General features: G+C 41.2%; 1 protein-coding gene across 3 annotated transcripts; it reads left to right on the top strand.

The window, feature by feature from the left end:
• Positions 1–448: 448 nt before the first annotated feature.
• TRPV1 (transient receptor potential cation channel subfamily V member 1) lies at positions 449–12,941 on the top strand. Of its 3 annotated transcripts, XM_069874257.1 has the most exons (17): positions 1,228–1,848; positions 2,522–2,563; positions 3,881–4,196; positions 4,748–4,914; positions 5,185–5,337; positions 5,707–5,847; positions 6,342–6,640; positions 7,026–7,202; positions 7,426–7,590; positions 7,872–7,967; positions 8,553–8,623; positions 9,290–9,455; positions 10,171–10,237; positions 10,656–10,969; positions 11,565–11,692; positions 11,946–12,061; positions 12,624–12,941. In XM_069874257.1, exons 3-17 carry the CDS (start codon positions 3,895–3,897, stop codon positions 12,788–12,790), a joined length of 2,529 nt encoding a protein of 842 aa, XP_069730358.1. In that variant the 5' UTR covers positions 1,228–1,848; positions 2,522–2,563; positions 3,881–3,894; the 3' UTR covers positions 12,791–12,941. The 3 variants fall into 3 exon arrangements, 2 of the variants coding, with proteins under 2 accessions (XP_069730359.1, XP_069730358.1); XM_069874258.1 differs by lacking the exons at positions 1,228–1,848; positions 2,522–2,563 and adding an exon at positions 449–749; XR_011338944.1 differs by lacking the exons at positions 11,946–12,061; positions 12,624–12,941 and having other exon boundaries at positions 1,222–1,848; positions 10,656–11,347; positions 11,565–11,662.
• Positions 12,942–20,077: the final 7,136 nt, after the last annotated feature.

Raw genomic sequence — 20,077 nt, 5'->3', positions numbered from 1 at the left:
TTCCAACGTGCTGTTAGCATGAAATCAAGCGGTATTTGTTTCCAGAAGCTGGTAAAATTGTGGCCTGTTTTTAGGTTCTGTCAGTGAAGGCACGACTATCTCTACCTGCAGGCCAGCTTTGGATACATCTTTAAGATCTCTAGCACATCTGCTGGTGTTTTTCCATTTGCAGCGATGGAGAGGGCTCTTGATCGGTACAATTATTCTCAAGCCCAGAAGACACACAAAGCCTGCAGCATGTTGGACGCAGGCCCAAGAAAAAGAGAATAATAAATTCATTCTTGTTTATTACTTGCCTATTTCAATAAGCATTCACATCTTATAAGCTTACACCTTTAAACCAGGTCCCTGTTGAGATGGAATATGATGCATTCAACAACTGTTCCAAAAGCAATGGAGTGCTGCTGGTAAGAAGAAAATAGCATCTTCACAAGAAATACAAGTCAAAGAGGCTGATGAAGGAGGCAGCAAAACTCAGAAAATAGCAGAAAGCTCCCAAAGCATGTATGTTGGAGCTCAGTGAGACTGAAAGGAGCTGATGCCTGGGGTGGGAGAGAAAAGAGAAGGAACATTTAGCCAAATGGACCAGCAAGAAGCTAGAGGCTAAAAAAGGGAGACGCTCCACTGATCTGTATCATTTTCTTATTGAGTTTCTGCTTTGGAAATGGTGAAGAAGTTAATTGTGATGTTCAATGAGATGTTCTGCTCAGCAAAGCTCCAGGAGCACTGTTTGAGGACCTGGCTTAGTGGTAATCTATAATTATGAATTAATAAATAGGCATTCTATTTCTTTTGAGTACAATGTCGTAGGGTATTTTAAGTTGTATAATTAGTTTGCAATTAAATATATTTATATATTATTATTTTATATGTAGTTAGATAGGTGGAAAGATAGTTACCTTTTGCAAAACATAAACCAGGTAATTTCACTGAATATTTTCATAATCTAACTCAGAAGCTAGAGATCTGGAGGTTGCTTCTAACCTAACAGCTACAGCCTGTCAGCTCAGCTGGAAAAGCTGTTTCTCTAGACTAGTTTTTGGCAGAAAGATCTGTAGATTATGTACTTAACAATATATCACACAGCTCTTCGTTTTTAAAGGTGTTGGATCCATCCTGGGTTAGATATGATTTTTTTTTTTGTAATAACCATATTTAAAAGCTGACTGTTAGAAATATATGTATATATAATTTAAATAGAACATAGTATGATCATGGAACAATAGCATGGCCTTAGGACTTTCTGTCATTGGTTGTCCCTCAATTTTGTTCAGAATTAGCTTATCTTTAAAAGACTTGGTAGGACTTTCCAGCAGTCACCCAAGAAAGATGTCCAGAAAGATGACTGATCTCAGAGAAGAGCTGTGGCATACTTTACAAAGTTTTGTGACTTGAAATGAAACTGACCCACAGAAACCATCATTGTCTCGTGGTTTGGGTTTTTTTTGCAAGCTTGAGTGTATTTACAAAGAGGAAATCTGGAGAAGAGCATCCATTACTAAATGCAATTAAAGGGGAGGGAAAAACAACAGCAACTTACTGCAATTCTTGTAAAGAGCTTTGCTAAACTCCTGGGAATAGAGGAAGCTACTGATGCTTCTGGGTCTAGAATTGTTCTTAATGATCTTATTACACTTGTTCTCTGTTCTTCCAGTGAACTTCCCTTGATTCAAAATCATCAGGCACATGGAACACTTTTGAAGACGAATGAAGCGGAGAAGCAAAGTCTGAGGTCTTTTCAGTCCAGGTGCCTTGGAGGAGGAATATCTGGCACCAAATTCCTATAGACCTCAGTGTGTTTACAGAGACTGGACTATTTTGCGGAAGACAGGACTTTTTGCAGTATTTGTAAGTTCTGCATGCATATTTGAATAACACGATGGTTAGCTCTTTGTAAATGCTCTGTAGTATTTATTGTAAGTTGTGATGTGGTTAGATGTTCTATCAAAAATATTTATCTCATTTATTGTCTCAAACTTCAATGTGCGTAGGATTCCAAGAGTTCAAGTAGGTTATGTATTTTTTAAGACAGATAATTGTTTTTTAAAGAACCTTTGCACATAATTTCAAAGTCTTTTTCCCCTGTAAATTCATAGTCAGAAGGAAAAGCAGCTTTGTGTTTGTTATCAAAGATGTGACCAGCAGGGCTTTGAAATACAAGCATGTATAATGACTAAAACAGGTTTGAGCAAATTGCCAGGAAGATAGGATTGAGTCTGCTGTGCTGATTTTAATATTGCACCTATTGTGTAGAAAAAAGATGAGTCTGTTTTCCATAGTCATCTCTCTGATGTTTTTGGCTCAATCCACATTGATTTAAATAAGAAGAAATTAAAGTCATACGTGGCTATGTTCCCTGTGTATTTTTTCCATTTTTATAAAATTATTTTTGTAACTTTTTCACTGAAGTACATGTTCTTCTGTATTTTTGGTGTCATATTCCAAATAGAAATATTTTTCTATATGTAATTTCTTATTTATAGAACAATTAAGTTAATAAGCTATTATGTTATTCTTTCAGAATAAGGACACAAGGATTCTAAGGACACAAGGAGCTTCAAAGGTGAGCTCAGAGGACACAATGAGCTGAACTGCAGTCATTGTTATTTTGTCTGTATTATGCTTTTTTGCTTCCAGTGACCAAGTTTCCAAATTGATTTTTTCTTCACATATTGTACAAAATTGTAGAAAATGCAAGTGCCTAACAAAATTTTCTTTCCTGCCCTACTTGCATGGGATAATGTAAGTGACCCTTAATGTAAATATTAACTGGCCCCATAGAACTGAAAATCCAATGTAGATTTGCAGACAATCCTTCAGATTATTTTTGTTGAGAGAAACGTCCTTGAAGTGTGTTTGTGATATTTTCACACCGATTGCGCAAAGATTACTGATCACTGTAATTTGGTTTGTAATTTCAATTTTTAAAGATTTTTAAGGCTTTTTAAAGATTTTTGTAACACTCCTGTGCTTGAAGCCACAGAATTTCCAAGCAATCTAGGATTTCAGAATGTCTTTCTAATGCTATTCAACTCTCTCTGAAAGCCAGGAATGCAGCAGTTTAAATATGATGCATTCCCATCTCCACTGCTGGAGTTCCAGAATACTTTGCATTCAGTGGCATGAAGACCACCATCTGTCCAATTGAAACAGTTTGATAAGAAAGCCAAAAAAAAAGCTCTGCTTTCAGTATAGTACATTTGTTAACTTGTGTTGATTTTTTTGTGGTTGTAAATCAGACGAGATCAGGTGTGTGGTCTTACCATCCTGTCTTGTCTGTGGTAACCTTTCTGTTTCCACATCTCACATCTGAGGTGACACTAATCTCCCACGAATCACCCCCTCCCCCCAGTTTTTGTCTAGAACTACCACAACTCTAGTAAAGCCACTAAGTGATCATTTTCCTGTATGCAGTAAGTCCTCAGGGCTCAACATCACTGTGATGCAGTTATGGCACGGGCAGGCTTTTTTTCACATGCCTGATACAATCCTGAGAATATATCGTGGCTCAAACCAGTTAGAAAGTAGAGAAGAAAAGCAGATATTGTTCACTTTAAAAACAATTGGAAGAGGGTGAGACACTAGTTTTAAGCAAAAGTAATCAGCTTTGCAGTGAGATGGCTGGCAAGATCTAGGACCTTCTGGCTTGCTTTCTGCATTCTGAAGTGGGTAAGGGCAGTGGGGGCAGTAACAAGCAGTGTGGAGGTAACTACCTATTAAACTGTTGCAGCTCTGGGTATAGTGATTGTGTGTCCATCTCTCACTTCTGGGATCAAAGCAACCAATCCATTCCCACTGTTTCTGGAGAGTAGTTCTAGGCAAAAGGGCACTCATGGCCCCATAAAGTGCTGACTTGAGATGTTTGTGTCGTTCCTCACAGACTGCCTGCTCATCATGTCTTCCATTCTTGTGAAGATGAAGAAATTAGGCAGTTCTGATGTGGAAGAATCTGAAGTGACAGATGAACATACAGATGGGGAGGACTCCATACTGGAAACACCTGACAGCCTCCAGGGTTCACTCAGCACTAAGATGCAGCCTCCCAAAAGCAACATCTTTGCAAGACGTGGGCGGTTTGTGATGGGTGATAGCGACAAGGACATGGCTCCCATGGACTCTCTTTACCAGATGGATCACCTGATGGCACCTTCTGTCATCAAATTCCATGCCAATTTGGAGAGGGGTAAACTTCACAAGTAAGTTGGCCTTGTAAGGTTTGGTTGTACTGAATGGTTTGACTGCTGCAGACTCTGTTTCTTAGATCAGCGATTATTCTCTCCACATGAGCATGCTGGTTTTTTTCAGTTTCAGTGGTTTCTATGCCAAAATAATGAGTGTTGCATCTGAAAGTGACAATAGCTGCTGTCTCTTGGCATCTCTGGTAATTCAGTCCATGGATATTTTGCCCAAAATTAACAGTAGGCCTTAATTCACTTGCTTGAGACTGTTCAGGGAAGGGTCGTCACTCAGAACGAGAACATGGGATTGCCTTTGTCCCAGGCCTGAGTTAAACTGCCGTACTTCAATGCTTCTTTTAAGTCTTGTTCTCAGCTTTTCTGCAATGGATACATAATTTTATCAGGGCAGTTGCTTACAGGCTTTCTCGATCTTGTAGACTTTGGAGATCCATCTATACTAATCTGTAGCATTACTACTTCACGCAAGCAAATGAAAAATTGTGTTCTGGTAGTTTATAAAAAGTCTCCTAACTATCTGACTTGAACTAACTGAAATTTACCCTTGTTAGGCTCCTTTCTATAGATTCCATCACAGGTTGCTCAGAAAAAGCTTTCAAATTTTATGACCGCAGAAGGATCTTTGATGCTGTAGCCCAAGGCAACACAAGGGACCTGGAGGATCTGCTATTGTATCTGAATAGAACCTTGAAGCATCTCACAGATGATGAGTTCAAAGGTACTCGTTAGTGTCACATACATTAAGTTGCCCACTTCTTCTGTACAGCTTCGGTTAAATATCTGCAGGTCCTTAATACCCAGTATGTCCCTATGGATCAGGCAACCCACTGATTGTAAGATTATAGAATTCTGAAAAGCTGAATTTTTCTGTGAAACTCTGAATGAATTTTCTTGTCTTTTGAAAAAAAACTCATTGATTTCTGCATGCCTGGAAGTAGATGATGGGTTTGTAGTCACTTCTATATAGCTGCTATTTTTTGTGTTATAGAGCCAGAAACTGGCAAAACCTGCTTACTGAAAGCCATGCTGAATCTGCATGATGGGAAAAATGATACCATTCCCTTGCTGCTGGATATTGCAAGGAAAACTGGAACTCTGAAGGAGTTTGTAAATGCCGGGTATACTGACAACTACTACAAGGGTAAGAGAAGCGGCTGCTACAGTGAATACTTTTGGTGCTAAGACTGAAAATAGGTTGAGGCAGAGCTCTCGTACAGTCTTCTGCATGAAGCCTTATGCCTGAGGGTGCAGCACCCCAGAGTTCCAGGGTGCAATTGCCTGAGCATGAATGCACTGATTGTTAAGTGTACTATTCTGCCATTTTTCATATGCAGTGAATCAATAGCAAGATCAGAGGACTTTCATTTGCAATCTGTGTCATCGTTTTATATTCAATTCTAGAGCTCTTTAGTCTGCAAAGCTCTCTGTTCCACCATCTTATATGAAGCTGAATGAAATTTATCAGTCTATATTAATGTTTAAGATTTCTGTCTGACGATTGTCTCTGTAGGCCAGACTGCACTTCACATTGCCATTGAGAGAAGGAACATGTACCTGGTGAAGCTCTTGGTCCAGAATGGAGCAGATGTTCATGCAAGAGCCTGTGGGGAGTTCTTCAGGAAAATCAAAGGGAAGCCTGGCTTTTATTTCGGTAGGAGCAAGCACAGTATGGGCTCACTGTGGGTTTTAATGATTGAGTTATCCTAGCATTATCCCAAACACAAGCTGTTAAATAATCCTGTTTATGTGGCACTGGAGGAACAGAAGAACCAGATGGGTTGTTCCCCCACTTAGTCCAAATATTTGCTCCCAAAGGCTGGGATTATAAAGAAACACAGTTGGTGGCTGATGGTATTCGGCGTGAGCTTGGTGTCTGCATCCCTTTGTTTTCTGGGCTGTATCCTTTGAGAAGCTGTAACATTCTGCTAGCTCTCCTCTCAGTGGTTTTTTAAGGAGCCATGTTTCTGTGATGCAGTTAAACCAAAGAAAATGCAATTCTAACAGCTACCGCAACAATTGGTGCTGTATCAGAGAAATTCACCTCTTCTTGTTGTGGTGAAAGATGAAAACAGCATGGTCTTCTTTCTGTTTATGTGTGTGTAGTAATGGGCTTTCTGACCACTCATTCCCTTTGCTTTCCTGCAGGGGAGCTGCCTTTGTCCCTGGCTGCCTGCACCAACCAACTCTGCATTGTGAAATTCCTCCTTGAAAATTCTTACCAGGCAGCCGACATCGCCGCTGAGGATTCCATGGGCAATACGGTCCTGCACACGCTGGTGGAGATTGCAGATAATACTAAAGATAATACCAAGTTTGTTACCAAGATGTACAATAACATATTGATCCTTGGTGCCAAAATTAATCCAATGCTGAAGCTAGAAGAGCTAATCAACAAGAAAGGGCTAACTCCATTGACTCTGGCAGCCAAAACAGGGAAGATAGGGGTAGGTGAGCCCCTACGAGGTAGAGGTACTCTACCTCAGGTAGAGGTAGAGGCCTCGTGCTTTTGGTGGTGTAACTTACCTTCTGACAGTCCCTGTTCAAAATGATTTTAGGCTCAGAGATGTGGAACATACATCTCTGCTTTTCTCTTGCAGTTTTGAAACAGATAATGGTAAATTGCAATTGGTATTTGTATTTCTTCTCTCCCGGCATCCAGTGAGAAAATTAATTTTGTTTAATTGAGACTTTGATCTCTGCAGTGCCTCAGTGAGTTGACTTCAGCGCAGTTAAACTGGGGAGAAATTAGCCATCCTGCCTTGTGAGATACTGAGGAGCTAGAATTCCATTAGCACTGAAATGTTGGTCGTGTTGTTCTTTTGCAATTAGATTTTTGCCTACATCCTCAGACGAGAGATCAAAGATCCTGAGTGCAGACACTTGTCTCGGAAATTCACTGAATGGGCTTATGGACCTGTCCACTCATCTCTTTATGATCTGTCCTGTATTGACACATGCGAGAAAAATTCAGTGCTCGAGATTATTGCCTACAGTAGCGAAACACCAGTGAGTATGTGCCTTTTGGCATTCTGTTCACAGGCTGGGACACTGCTGGGAAAGAGCTTCATGTTCCGCACAGTGCATTCTTTGCCTCATTTCTCTAAAACAATTTCCCTTCCTCAGTTTAAGAATACTAAAGGGAACATCTCCTGAAGATATGTATCATTCTCTGTTTTCAAAGCCTGGTACATACTGGTGCCATCAAAGTTCTCTTTCTCTTTCTCCTCAGAACCGTCATGAGATGCTGCTGGTGGAACCCCTTAACAGGCTGCTGCAAGACAAGTGGGACCGATTTGTCAAACACTTATTTTACTTCAACTTCTTTGTCTATACCGTGCATATCCTTATCCTCACCGCAGCTGCTTACTACAGACCCGTAGAGAAGAATGGAAAGGTATGTTATTCCTGTCACATATCAGGGGAACCACCTACTGCTTCATAGCCCAGATCTGCCTCCAATTTGAATTTGTGCTTCTAACCTCAGAATTTTCCCCTTCCTTGAAGGCAGGAGGGATATTTTGACCCTTATTGCTTCCCAGTCTTGCTCCCTTGCAGCAACACGTTCAGAAACGTAACATGTTTCCTCAGAAGCGTAGTTGCTTTCAGCTCCTGGCAAGGCCAGGTCTTTCCTATCCCCAGTTCTGCTGAACATATCTGTGTTCCTGTCTTATACAGCCTCCCTTCACGTTTGGTCACAGCACTGAGGAATATTTTCGAGCTACTGGAGAGATCCTGAGTGTATTGGGAGGCCTGTATTTTTTTTTCAGAGGGGTAAGATATTTCAAGCTTTTCCTTTTTTACTCTTTGGGTAAGTGTAGGAGAGAACCAAGCATTCCAATTCAGTAGAATTAGCTGTTACGATAATCCATGTTTTAATCAAGAGCTACAAATCCTTTTCATTGGCCTGATTAGAAGTTCTCGGGCTACTAATGAGCTCACAGGCTAAGATACAGTTTTATCTATTGTATGAAAAAAAAGACTATCCTTAGAAGTCAGTGAGCATCTCAGCAATGAACCTGGCCAAAGCTTAAGAATGGGGTATTGCAAATAACTGGGCCTCTATTAAAGACTACCTGTTTTAGCTTAACATCCTCCTGCTTCCTCTTGGCAGCCAGTGGTCCTCAAACCAGTGACTGAATGAGTTGTTCTCTTCAAAAGACACAGTGATATAAGAGAAGTCTAGTGTTACTGGAAGAGCCTTCCCCAGGTCTTGCACTAGTGTTAGTTTTGAGCTGGTCTTGTGAGACACTTTATAGGTACCAGCTCCCTCTGTAGGCTGAGTTGGTACATTCACATGGGGTACGTAATTCCTCCTTGCATGCAAACCTGGTCTTTATTCCAATTTTTTTTTTTCAGATACAGTATTTCATGCAGAGGCGTCCGTCATTCAAGACACTGATAGTTGACAGCTACAGTGAGGTTCTTTTGTAAGCTCCGATACCTTTGTTTGCATTTCAGCATGAAACAGATGAGTGTGTGAGATATGTAGCTTTGGCTGAAGCCACTGGTAATAGGTAGATGCTTTGCTATAATTTCCTGAGTCCTTACAAAATATTTGTCCATGGATATCCTAGCACTTGAACACGTAGGGCTGGATAAGCCTCCCTGGGAGGTAGAGCAAAGGAGGTGTCAAGAAGTTCAGTGACTCTGTCATGGTGCAGAGTTAGGAATAGGTCTCCAAGTTGGAGCCACAACTGAGTGTGTGAACTGGATGTGCAGAAATCCTCCCATTCCTAAAGGGAGCTTTGCCTTTGGGCCCTTTCTCTTCCCAGCTGGAGTGCAGTTAAATAGGACAGTTTCATGGGTGCATGGAAAAAGAGTGCTGGAGAAATGAGTGTTTTCATCCCTCCAGTCACAAGGAAGAGCATAGATGAGAATGCAGAAGTTTGTGTGGGTAAACTGAGCAGTTTGCAAGAGGAGCTGTAGAATCTGAGAAGGGAAAGAATGAAGGGAATAGAGCAAATATCTGCCAAGGCTCCTTTGTGCTTTGGAGAATCCTTCATTCTGCTGTATACTTACCTCATGGGGCTCCCCTCTTCCCACCACCCATGGCCATCTCAGTACTCTGCCTTCAGACCATGCTTGTCTTTCAGCTTTGTTCACTCCTTGCTCATCCTGAGCTCTGTGGTGCTGTACTTCTGTGGCCAGGAACTGTACGTGGCTTCCATGGTCTTCTCCTTGGCTCTGGGCTGGGCTAACATGCTGTACTACACCCGTGGCTTCCAGCAGATGGGCATTTACTCTGTCATGATTGCAAAGGTCAGTACAGTAGTGGGTGGTGAGGCCACCTGAGTGCTCAGATCAGGAAACTGCTGCCAACAGCCCCATTTCCAGGAGAGAAGTCACCGTATCTACCTCCATGATGCCCCTGGAAAATCTCAGATCAGGCTACCACCCTTGGCCATTATTTTTTGAGTGAAATGATACAATTTAAGTTATGTAGAAAAACCACCTGCCTCTCATCCATATATTTTATATCAGTCTTAGTAGCGTTATTATTGTCTGCCATGCTTCAAAATAAATACAGTTGGATAGGCATGGATGGAAGGAGGCTGAGAACAGTGCTGACTGGTCTGGTGTGAAGTGGCACAGCTTTCTACCAGCTGGAAATTTCTTTAGGGATGTTCCCAGGCAGCTGTAGCTGGCAAGTAATCCTCTATACATCATGTAGCCAGCAAGCCCGAGAGGGGAAGGAAGATGCAACTGTCTTAATATGTTTTATACTCACAAAGATGAAATTATTTGCCATGCATATGTCTTGCATATGTTTGTAAACTGTTGCGTGAATAACAGAGGAAAGTGTTTTCTGTATTAAAGTTCTTATAATCTCAGCAGGATAAACAGCAGTTTAATACATGAACAGCCTGTTCACAGCAAATGTCTTCTTGAGATGAAGCAGTATTTTCTACCAATTTTTGTTGCAGTTAATGTTCAAATTTTAGCAAAATAAAAATCTTCTGTTTCCATGTTACAGATGATCCTTAGAGATTTGTGTCGCTTCATGTTTGTCTATCTAGTATTCCTGTTGGGATTTTCTACAGGTAATACCATGCTTAGTGGGTTTTTTTATTATCTTAAAGTGTGTAAGAAAATTATATTTTTGAAATGACTTAGAATTCTTGTTTCCAATGGAAAACTAACCAATTAACCTAATTACACTAAAATCTCTTCAGAATAACAGTTATGTATGCTAATTTCACAGAGCTTTTAATCCCTGGTGTCAAACTGCTTTCCAAAGCTGAATGGCAGTATAGTCATCCTGTTCTATATGGAGAAAACAGAGACACCACCTTCTGAGAGGGTGTTCGTTACGGGGAATATTTTATAGAGCAGTTTTGCTGGGGACAGTGAGCCATGAAGATAGTGTTTTACCTTTACACTAATTTTCATTGTTTGCAGTGGAATTACGATCTCAAAATGTATTTTTATCCTGCATATGTGATTCCTCTTTTGCAACAGCTGTGGTGACTTTAATTGAAGAAGACAATGAGGGGCAGGAGACAGGCTTTGAACATACCCGATGTTGCAGTGTGAAACGAAGCCGCCCATCCTACAACAGTCTGTATTATACCTGCTTGGAGCTTTTCAAGTTCACTATTGGGATGGGGGATCTGGAGTTCACAGAGAACTACAGGTTCAAGTCTGTGTTTGTCATCCTTTTGGTTCTGTATGTCATCCTTACGTACATCCTCCTGCTCAACATGCTTATTGCACTGATGGGGGAAACTGTGAACAAAATTGCACAGGAGAGCAAGAGCATCTGGAAACTCCAGGTACATCAGTTCTGTGAGGCTGCTGTCCAAGGAAGAGGGGATGGGGAATCATAAGGAATTTCAGAGAGAATTGTTAGGTACTGACATGTTTCTAAATAACAGGTCTCTTCTTCTGTCCTGTTTCCCTGAACAGTTGAAAAAAAAAGGGTATTATTATATTAGTTCCTTTTCTCTGCATATTTGTTGTTTTGTCTGAACAGATGTTCCCAGTGTTCCACAGATGTTCAGAATTTAAGAAAAGAAGGACTTTTGTAATTAGACAGAATTATTTGGGCTTTTGATGATGGAAAATCCTGATCAGAGTATGAAGACAGGGATTATACAAGGGGAAAACCAGTCTTTACCAGAACCTTAAAGGCACGTGAGCTTTTATTTGAGGTAGGAAAAGGAATTTCATAATTCTAATAGCAGGGCAGTAATGTAGCATTGTAAATGACATATTAACAGAGGTGATATTTCAGAGTTGAGTACAATGCCTACTCTGAGATGGTGACAATGATAAAAGCTCAAGGGTTTTAAAATATAGGCAGAATTCAGGATTTGTGTGTCTTTGAAACAGCAGCCTCTCAGTTGTCTGCTTTCTTTTACCTGGCAGAGAGCCATCACAATCTTGGATATTGAAAACAGCTACTTGAACTGTGTGAGACGCTCATTCCGGTCTGGGAAGCAAGTCTTGGTGGGGGTCACACCTGACGGCCAAGATGATTACAGATGGTGCTTTAGGTAACCTGTTCATATGTCAAATGAGCAGTATTTATAGACAGACAATGTTAAGGTATCTGGTAACTGGAAGCAGAACTTTCCCCCGAAGCTCTCCTCTGAAAAGCAGCACACTAACAATATCTGTAGTAGTCAGTTTAATCTGATTTCTGGGTCGGATCTGAGGCTTGAGAAGCAGTGTTTAGTGATACAGACTCATCTGGGAGTTGTTTGGTTATCATGAAAATAGATATTGGTTTTGTTTTTCTCTCCCCAGGGTTGATGAAGTGAACTGGTCCACGTGGAATACTAATCTGGGCAAAATCAATGAAGACCCTGGGTACTCCGGGGATCTCAAACGAAATCTCAGTTACACTATTAAGCCTGGCAGAGGTGAGAGTTTCAGGGACCTAAATCCTAGTATGGGCTACATACTAGTGATAGATCCAGCATCAATTAATTGTTAGAGGGCAGTCAGTTTTATGCACTTAATGATAATGGCAATAGCCAAGTTAATGGCATTTTCAGTCAGCATAAAATGTAAAGGATTAAGTGGGTTCATTATTCACACAGCAGTTTTACTCTCTGGAATAGCAACCACATAGATTCATCATTCTGATTGTAGAATTTTACAAGGCAGATAATATATGTAAATCTTGAGGAGATGGAGCAGCATATAATAGCAGCCCAGTAGCCAACAAGATACTTCAGAGGTCCCAGACCCTACAGTTTGGGAGCTCAGCATCCAACACAGAAGAATTTAACTATACGCTCAGTCTGCTCTACTTACCAGCTGAAATATGGAAAACTCATGGAACAGTATGGGGAAGAAAACCACAAAGCCTTTTCTTCCTGCTTCTTTCATCTTCATTCATCAGCTTCCTATTCAAACCACTTGTATATTTTCTTCTGGCTTTGTGGAGGGGAAAAAATCAACCATTCTTTTCCTTTTTAGTTTCAGGGAAAAACTGGAAAACGTTGGTTCCACTTTTAAGAGATGGAAGCAGGAGAGAAGAGACTCAAAAACTACCAGAAGAAGTCAAATTGAAACCTGTTGTGGAACCTTATTATGAGTCAGAAGATTGTGAGATGTTGAAGGAGTCACTTCCAAAGTCAGCCTAATCTAATTCTATTTTTAAGAAGAAGGTTAGTTCTTAGATGCCTATGTTGGTCCTTGCAAGCAGGGCAATTAGAGCACTTCCTTCATAAGCACAGGGATTTATGGGAAAAGGTTGGAGGATCTAGGAAATTACTGTGAAAGGATTCATTAAGGATGCTCAATAAACTATTGGTTGTTTAAGCTCATGTCTTCATGGTTATTTTTAATATAAATCTGTGAGAAACTATCCATACTTCTTGGCTTATATTTACTTGGCTAGTTATTTGCATGAATTGTTAGAGACAGTTCCCCTAGATGGAGTCTTTTTGTTTTGTTTTATAAATTGAGAATTTCCCACGCTTCAGATCTATCAGTAAGGTAGCCAGTCCTTTTTTAGTGCAGATTTTTTCCAGTCTTCATCCATTTCTTTCACTCTTTGAAAGTGTTCTTGCACTTCTGAGATCTGAGCTGACATTTGCATTGTTAGCTATCAGGAGCGTCAGTAAGTTTTCTGGGCTGGTGCAAGTGGCCAGTGATGGGGGATATTCTGTTGGAGAATAACAAAAGTGCTTCTGGAAAGATGGTTTCCACTTGACACTTTGAACATAGTGTGTTTCATCCCTTCTGTCTGCTTTTAGATTCTCTTTTAGAAAGTATTTTTTTGTGAGCAGCTACAGACCCTGAATTTGGGGTTTCACAGCCTCAAAATCTAACCAACCAATCTACTAGGAAACTGGAGGACACATAAAAGAGCAGTAAAAATCACCAAGAGGCCAGAGACATGTTCCTGTGAGGAAAGTTTCTAGGAAAGGATATGAATAAGTGGGAACACAGTGAAAGAATGCGAAGTAATCGGTGATCTAGAGATGTTGTTATTCTTTTCTCATCACACAAGAACAAATATAGTCTGAAATTTTAAAGGTTGAATAGTCAAAATCAATGAAATAAATGTTTCTCTTACACCGTCTGAGTAAACTCCATAATTCACAGTTATTGTTACTGAGGCTGAAGGCGTAACAAGGTCCCAAATTTGACATTTATTTAGATAACAGATGAACTTTGCACAAAGTAAGAGATAGTGGTTGTAGAGAATATATGTTTCAAAGGTCAGCTGTATAATAATGTATAACAATAATAATCTTGAAATCAGAAAGTTTTTGTTCTTGACTTTGACAGCAACAACAGGAGGGAAGAAATCTGGTGCTGCAAATCCATCTGGCTGGATTTACAAAGAAAATCAGGAAAAATATCAGAGAGAGAAAATAGGCAGATGTTCTGAAACTACAGATAGGAGCCCTGGAAAGAGAGGAAAGAATAGGAGGAACTTTGTCATCTTCTTGAAAAGTGGCTGGACGGAAAGGAGCTAAGGATAAGAAAATTTGTCTTAGAGACAGCTGGCCCAATATTTCAAGTGCTGGACCCGTGCAGCTCTTTTGGGCAAGAAAAGGTAAATTGTTTTACTGCCTTTCCTTCTTACGTATCACTAAAGCACTTAGACTTAACAGCCTTTAATGCACAAATACATTGTACATATACAAGTATCCTTAAGCCAAAAAAGCTTTTAACCACAGGATTCAGTTTGAGCATGTGCAGTGTTTCTGTGGTTGCCTTTGAAGCGCAGTTGTGCTCAAGTGCTTCTGTGAAATTGGGCCAGAGTGTGCAGCCTTTGCCAGGGAAACCCGTCATGCTTGGCCTGCGACTCATCCAAAGGCTGTGGTCAGAGAACACTCCTGTGAGTCACTGAAGTTGAAAAGAGGTACGCTAGAGGGGTCAGCAAATTATTGGGAAAACTGGAAATCAAAGACGTAGAAAATTGAGCCAGGCTTTGAAAGATAATTTTCATCAATACTTATAATTTTTCTATATTTAGTAATATACTGAAACTTTCGCTATTCTTAAAGAGAAGCAATTAGTGTATTAACATACAGACTGCCCTTTGCTGCAAGCACTGTTAGATGAAGTTTTGGGTTGTTTGACGTCAGTTCTTCTGCTGGAGTCAGGCTTTCTCACGGTTCTCCTTTCTCACAGGAATATACAGCAAGATATTTCAACAAAGTCTTCAAGCATCCAGGTGCTTTATTTGAAATAGCTGCACCATCTAGAGGACTCATAATTTTTGTTTCTTTTGTTAACATCATTCAGGAGAAATGTAATTTTATTTCCATAGAGTTTGTAGGGTATAACTTGCCAAAGGGTTTGAAAGAATTGCTTAGAAAAAATAGGAATTTAAAGCAAACAAGCTTTGTCTCTGGTGGACAGGGAAACCACGAAAGCTGTTTAAAGGAGAGATACATTCAGTTTCATACCATTACAGCAGTCTATCTCCCTAACATTTGGTAGCAATCTCTATAGGTTCCACTCAAGACTTCATTGTGCTCCACACTGAGCATGGGAAGAGACAGTCCTCGTGTGAAACAAGTACAGCTAGGCAGACAAGACAGGCTGAGACAGTGGAGTAATTTATTATTAAAACTATTAAGAATAAATATGGAAAAGGGCTGACCAGAAAAACGTAGTTGATTGCCTCCATGCCTTTGCGTGCCCGGTCAAATTTATGCATGAAAGCACACCAGGATCATGTTGTAGCTGTAAAGGATTCGTGAAATTTCTGTATTCTCTGTGAGTGATCCATTTCTCTTCATTATCGGCCTGGGTAGAGACCTAATCCATTGTTTAAACTTCACCTTGATTTACATCAAGTGCCTATCCAGAAGGATTGATCAGTTGCCCTGGGTAACCTGAACAGAATGTAGACCTCTGCCTGTCCTTTTCTGCTCCAACAAGATTACAAAGACTACAGGGGACTTCCTAATAAAAACCTGAAATGCTGGAATTCTGAGTGAAAACATCCCTCATATGCTGTGGTTAAAAATGTAGATGCCTGTATTTGTGGGATAGGGTGGTGCTGTTGGGTATTTTGTTCCATTTTTTAAATCCCTTAGTCTTTTCTGAGAAGCAAACACAATTATCCCACTTTTCTGGAGTGAGTTATTAATGACCTCTCAGAATTTGCAGCTTGTGTCATCACTCAGTTACTGCAACGGGCAGAGATTTGTTCCCCATAGATGGGGAGGTGCAGCTTGGAAGTGACTCCAACCCGGTGTCACATGCATTTGTTCAGACACAGCTGGCCAGGGCTCTGTTTGCCGCAGTTTCCTTTCTTCATCTTCATTCTGCCTAGGTGCATAGAATTGCCTTTGGAAAGGAAGGTGTGTCTCTGTTCAGACTGGGTGGGATGCCTACAGGGTTCATACTTGTTTGGATGGACAGACAGCACACTCGCTGTCACGGTGGAGGGCTGCGTCTCACCCCAAGGGAAGAGAGGTGGTTTGTCTGGAAGTGTTTGTGCTTTAGGAGTAGCCTTGCACCTTTCTATTCCTGCTCCTGGACACCTCCGTTGGCTGAGGAAGAGCATGGCTTGACAATAAATGATTCTTACTTGGGTTGTTTTGTGGAGGTTCTGCTCATCTTGGCAGACTTATTCTGCATGGCTTTGCAGAATCCATGTCTTGAGCACTTGAAGAGTTTCTTAGTTTGAAGGTCGCATTATTATTTCACACTGAACGTGGTTAGAAACAACACATGGATCCCGTGCTCTTCTTTGAGGCTTGTGATTGGTAAAATTAGTCACGTTATTTTGTGTCCATAGTAAGTGCTTAATATGAGATGATCAGGTTTGACAGCTGTATATGTCCACCAGCTCCTACCACACTGGCACAAAAGCAACAGGAATGAAGGGTGTTGATGTGCTCACCTCCTGTCTGTGGGTGATGACTGTAATTAGCCGTGGCTGCAGATGTGGGTGGGATGTGAGACAGCAAGAAGTGGTGAGCTGGACGTAGGTGAGTTGGGCTACAGTTCACTGGGAATTGAAAATGGAAAAAGCAAAAAAGCAATCGCAGTATTTTACAGCATTGCCATAGCTGAGATGCAACTTGTCCTGTCAACCGTATAAACTGAACTGTTATGTCTTTCAAACACCAGTAATTTCTGAATTGAGAAAAACACACATCCTACTTGAAAAACTTGGAGCCACATAATCTATTATACGTGTGCGCTCATTGTGCCCTCTGCAGCACTGGATACTGAATAGCCCTAGTCATAATTAATGTTAACGTCTTCTCAGGCAGGACATTGGTAGGTTTCGGTGGGGTCCACAGAAGACACCAGGGGCCACAAGAGGGCTCCCAAGCCATGTGCAGGGATGCTGCCAAGTCTCTCTGGGGTACCCCATAATTGACTTGCCCCAGGAAAGACCCTCTCCCTCTGACGCCACTGTCTTGCATTGTGACCTCTGATCAAATGTATTATGTAGAATCTTATTTATCTTTGCCAACTGTCAGCTGATCCCAACACTTTTCTGTGGCATTTATATCTCACAAGCACATAATTCAGTTGTGCATGTTTGCTGGAGTCCTCAGTAATCAAAAATCCACAAGGTGTGTGCTCAGCAAGTGCTGCTGTGCTGCAGAACACAGGGGATCCTGCCTGTGCCATAGCCTCAAAGGGTAAAGCCAGTGGACTCAGGTTCTGATTCCTGAAGTTTTCAGAACCCATCAACAGGAATTTTGTACAGTGTTTTTTAACAAAATCATAGTAAATCTTCCAAACTCAAAAAAAGCCATGTATGTTAAAAAATCCCAGGTATGGTGAGACTCAGAGCAACTCACTGTCAGCCAGAGTTGAATACCAGCTTGCATGTTCAGGTGCTTTAGAGAGAATCCTCTAGCAGTGAAGGATATTTGGATACTTCTTACATGTCTTTCTTGCTCCATTAGGCAACTAGGGCCTGGGAGGAAGAGTTCTTACTTGACGCTACCATGTGCAGCATAGACATCCTGTCTCTTCTTGATGTGGTTATAGGGCTCTGAAGTGCTTTCTGTCACCCACACCATGCAGACTGGGATTACTTCTGGCTCTGGAATAGTTTCCACAGAGAAAATATGGAGCCAATTTCCCCTACATCAGATGTCAGGCTGTATGTAGCACTTCAAAATACGTGGTGGAGAGTACCCTGTTTCTCTGGGAAGGAGAGGAGATCAGCTAAATGACGTCGCTGGTCTTCTCTCTTTCTGGAGCGTTTGCCACACTGCGACAGAGCTGCATCACTATTAGTAATGCTTCCTGTTTCAATCTGTGGGCAATGAGTGGGCATGAGGAGACATGAACATTCACAGAATCACCGAGTTTTTCAGACTTCATCATTACCCAGAATAATATTTACTGGTCATTGTTGCAATCGGCCTTTACAATCAACATTTTAGTCACCCGATGTTGGTATGAAAACTCATGTCACCTGGAATTGCCATGTCAGCTGGCTGCTCCACAGCCAGTGAGAGCAACTCCCAATTACAGGAACTGGAACAAAGTGTTCTACTCACTTGGCCAGTAAGAGCAGTTTTAAGCCATGTCACTAAGTCAAAGTCATTTGTTTCCAAGCTGACATAGTAGGTTTAGCCCAGACAGTTCCTTTTGTTCCAAAGCAGTATGCAGATAAGGAAAAGAGAAAAGGGATTACGTCCTCAGCTCCTGTAACAGGGGTTTAGTTGGCGTAGACATGAGGAAGACAATGTCCTTCATTATGAGAAAGATGTGGAGTTTAGGGCTGGAAACAGGTAAAGGTTTCTCAAGAGACTGATTTGCAAGGACTGGTGAATATAGTCGGCTATATCTTAGCCAAGCCCTGAAGAACAGCAAATTGAAGCATTGGCTAAGAGAGGAGGTGGTTTGCATAATAAAATGAGTTTTAATTAGATTGATGGTTTGAAATTCAGACAGGGAAAAAGTATCCTGAAAAGATGATCTTTCTATGGGGCACATATGATGTGTGTCTGCCCAAAGAACTCCCTTTGGAAACACTGGAAGTTTCAAACTTCAGCCCATGTAAGGAAATATATCCAGTGCCATCCTGGCTGCAGCAACGTGGGGCCTGCAGGTTTTAGCTCTCTCATTTTGGGGAACCAAAGTATCTGAGGGTTTATTTTAACTGGTAAATGCTCACCTTCAATTTTGCTTCACTTATTTCCCAGGAAGAGCTTGACAAAAGGTGGAAGAGGCCTGCAGGGATTTTATTTTGTTATAGTTAGTGAGTGTCTTATATGTGGCTGCAATTGATGCAAAGTTCAACTCTCTGTGTAAGACCCGATTGTTTCATATTTTTTGCAGGTCTAACTAGATATTTGGAGGGGGACAGGGAAAGAACTATTCCCCAGATTTAGAGGGATGAGACAGATAAAAATATTTTCCTTTTAAACAGGGAGGTTTTATGTTCTTAAATCTATTAGTTCAACCTGAAATTATGATAACATTAAGGTTCCTCCTCAGTTTTGGTGATCCAAAGGCTACTTGAGTCAAACAGCGGCAGTACAGACTGGAGTAAAAAAATGTAGCATATAGGTGGGGCATGCTTTCTTCATGGTGTATTCCTTGAGGCATTTTCATATTGCTTAATTCCCCTGCACTGCTAAGTGTTACCAGAAACTATGCACCACAACTGAAGATTTACCGAGGGTACGAACTCACACTGAAATAGTTTGAGAACAACCCTGACCTAGTTGGGACTGTGAAGTTCAGAACAGCTGAGCAAAGTTTGTGCTCGATGAAGTGTTGCATGTTGTTTCATGCAGGAGACACAGCACCTCCTGGGTGACTGTGAAGTGAGAACCAGTAAAAGAAAAAAAAATCATATCTCATGGTCTTAGAACTTGGGTTTTTTTTCCTCAAATAGAAGTCTTAAAAGGTTGCAGGCTCATGTGATCCTCCCTCCCCCTTGAGCATGCATCCCCTATGACCGACAGCCCCAGGAGACAGCACATGTGCACAAGATGGGGACAAGGAGTTCCTGACATCCCACGCATTGATGGAATGAAGACTGGCAAAGGTCTTTGTTGGTTTGCACTATTACTTTTTGCCTTGTGAGAGGCAGGGGACACTAACAGTAGCACAGATACGGGAAAAGACACAGGAAAGGAGTGACAGAGTCATTCTTCCCATCCCTTACTATTATCCTGTGCTTATGTAGCCCTTGTAACTTTGCTAAGAGAAGAGATAACTGTGGCCTGGAGTCTAATGCTGATGGCACTTACATCAAGTTGATTTTCACTACATTGATTTCAACTCATTCAAGACTTGAGTCTTTCCTTGTATAGAGAAGGGGCCACTGGTGCAGGAATTAGATCCAGGTGGAAGTGAGTGCACTATCAGGTGGAGAAAGAATATAATAAGGGAGGAGGGGAGGCTGGTTTCTTTCTTTGGCAAGGGAGTGGAAGTGAGTAGGAGCTGAGATACAAGAGCAGGCTCATCTCTGTTCT

Source organism: Phaenicophaeus curvirostris, chromosome 21 (genome assembly GCF_032191515.1).
Source record: "Phaenicophaeus curvirostris isolate KB17595 chromosome 21, BPBGC_Pcur_1.0, whole genome shotgun sequence".
NCBI lineage: Eukaryota > Metazoa > Chordata > Aves > Cuculiformes > Cuculidae > Phaenicophaeus > Phaenicophaeus curvirostris.
The sequence above is the reverse complement of the archived record's forward strand: the minus strand, read 5'-3'. Positions and strand labels throughout refer to the sequence as shown.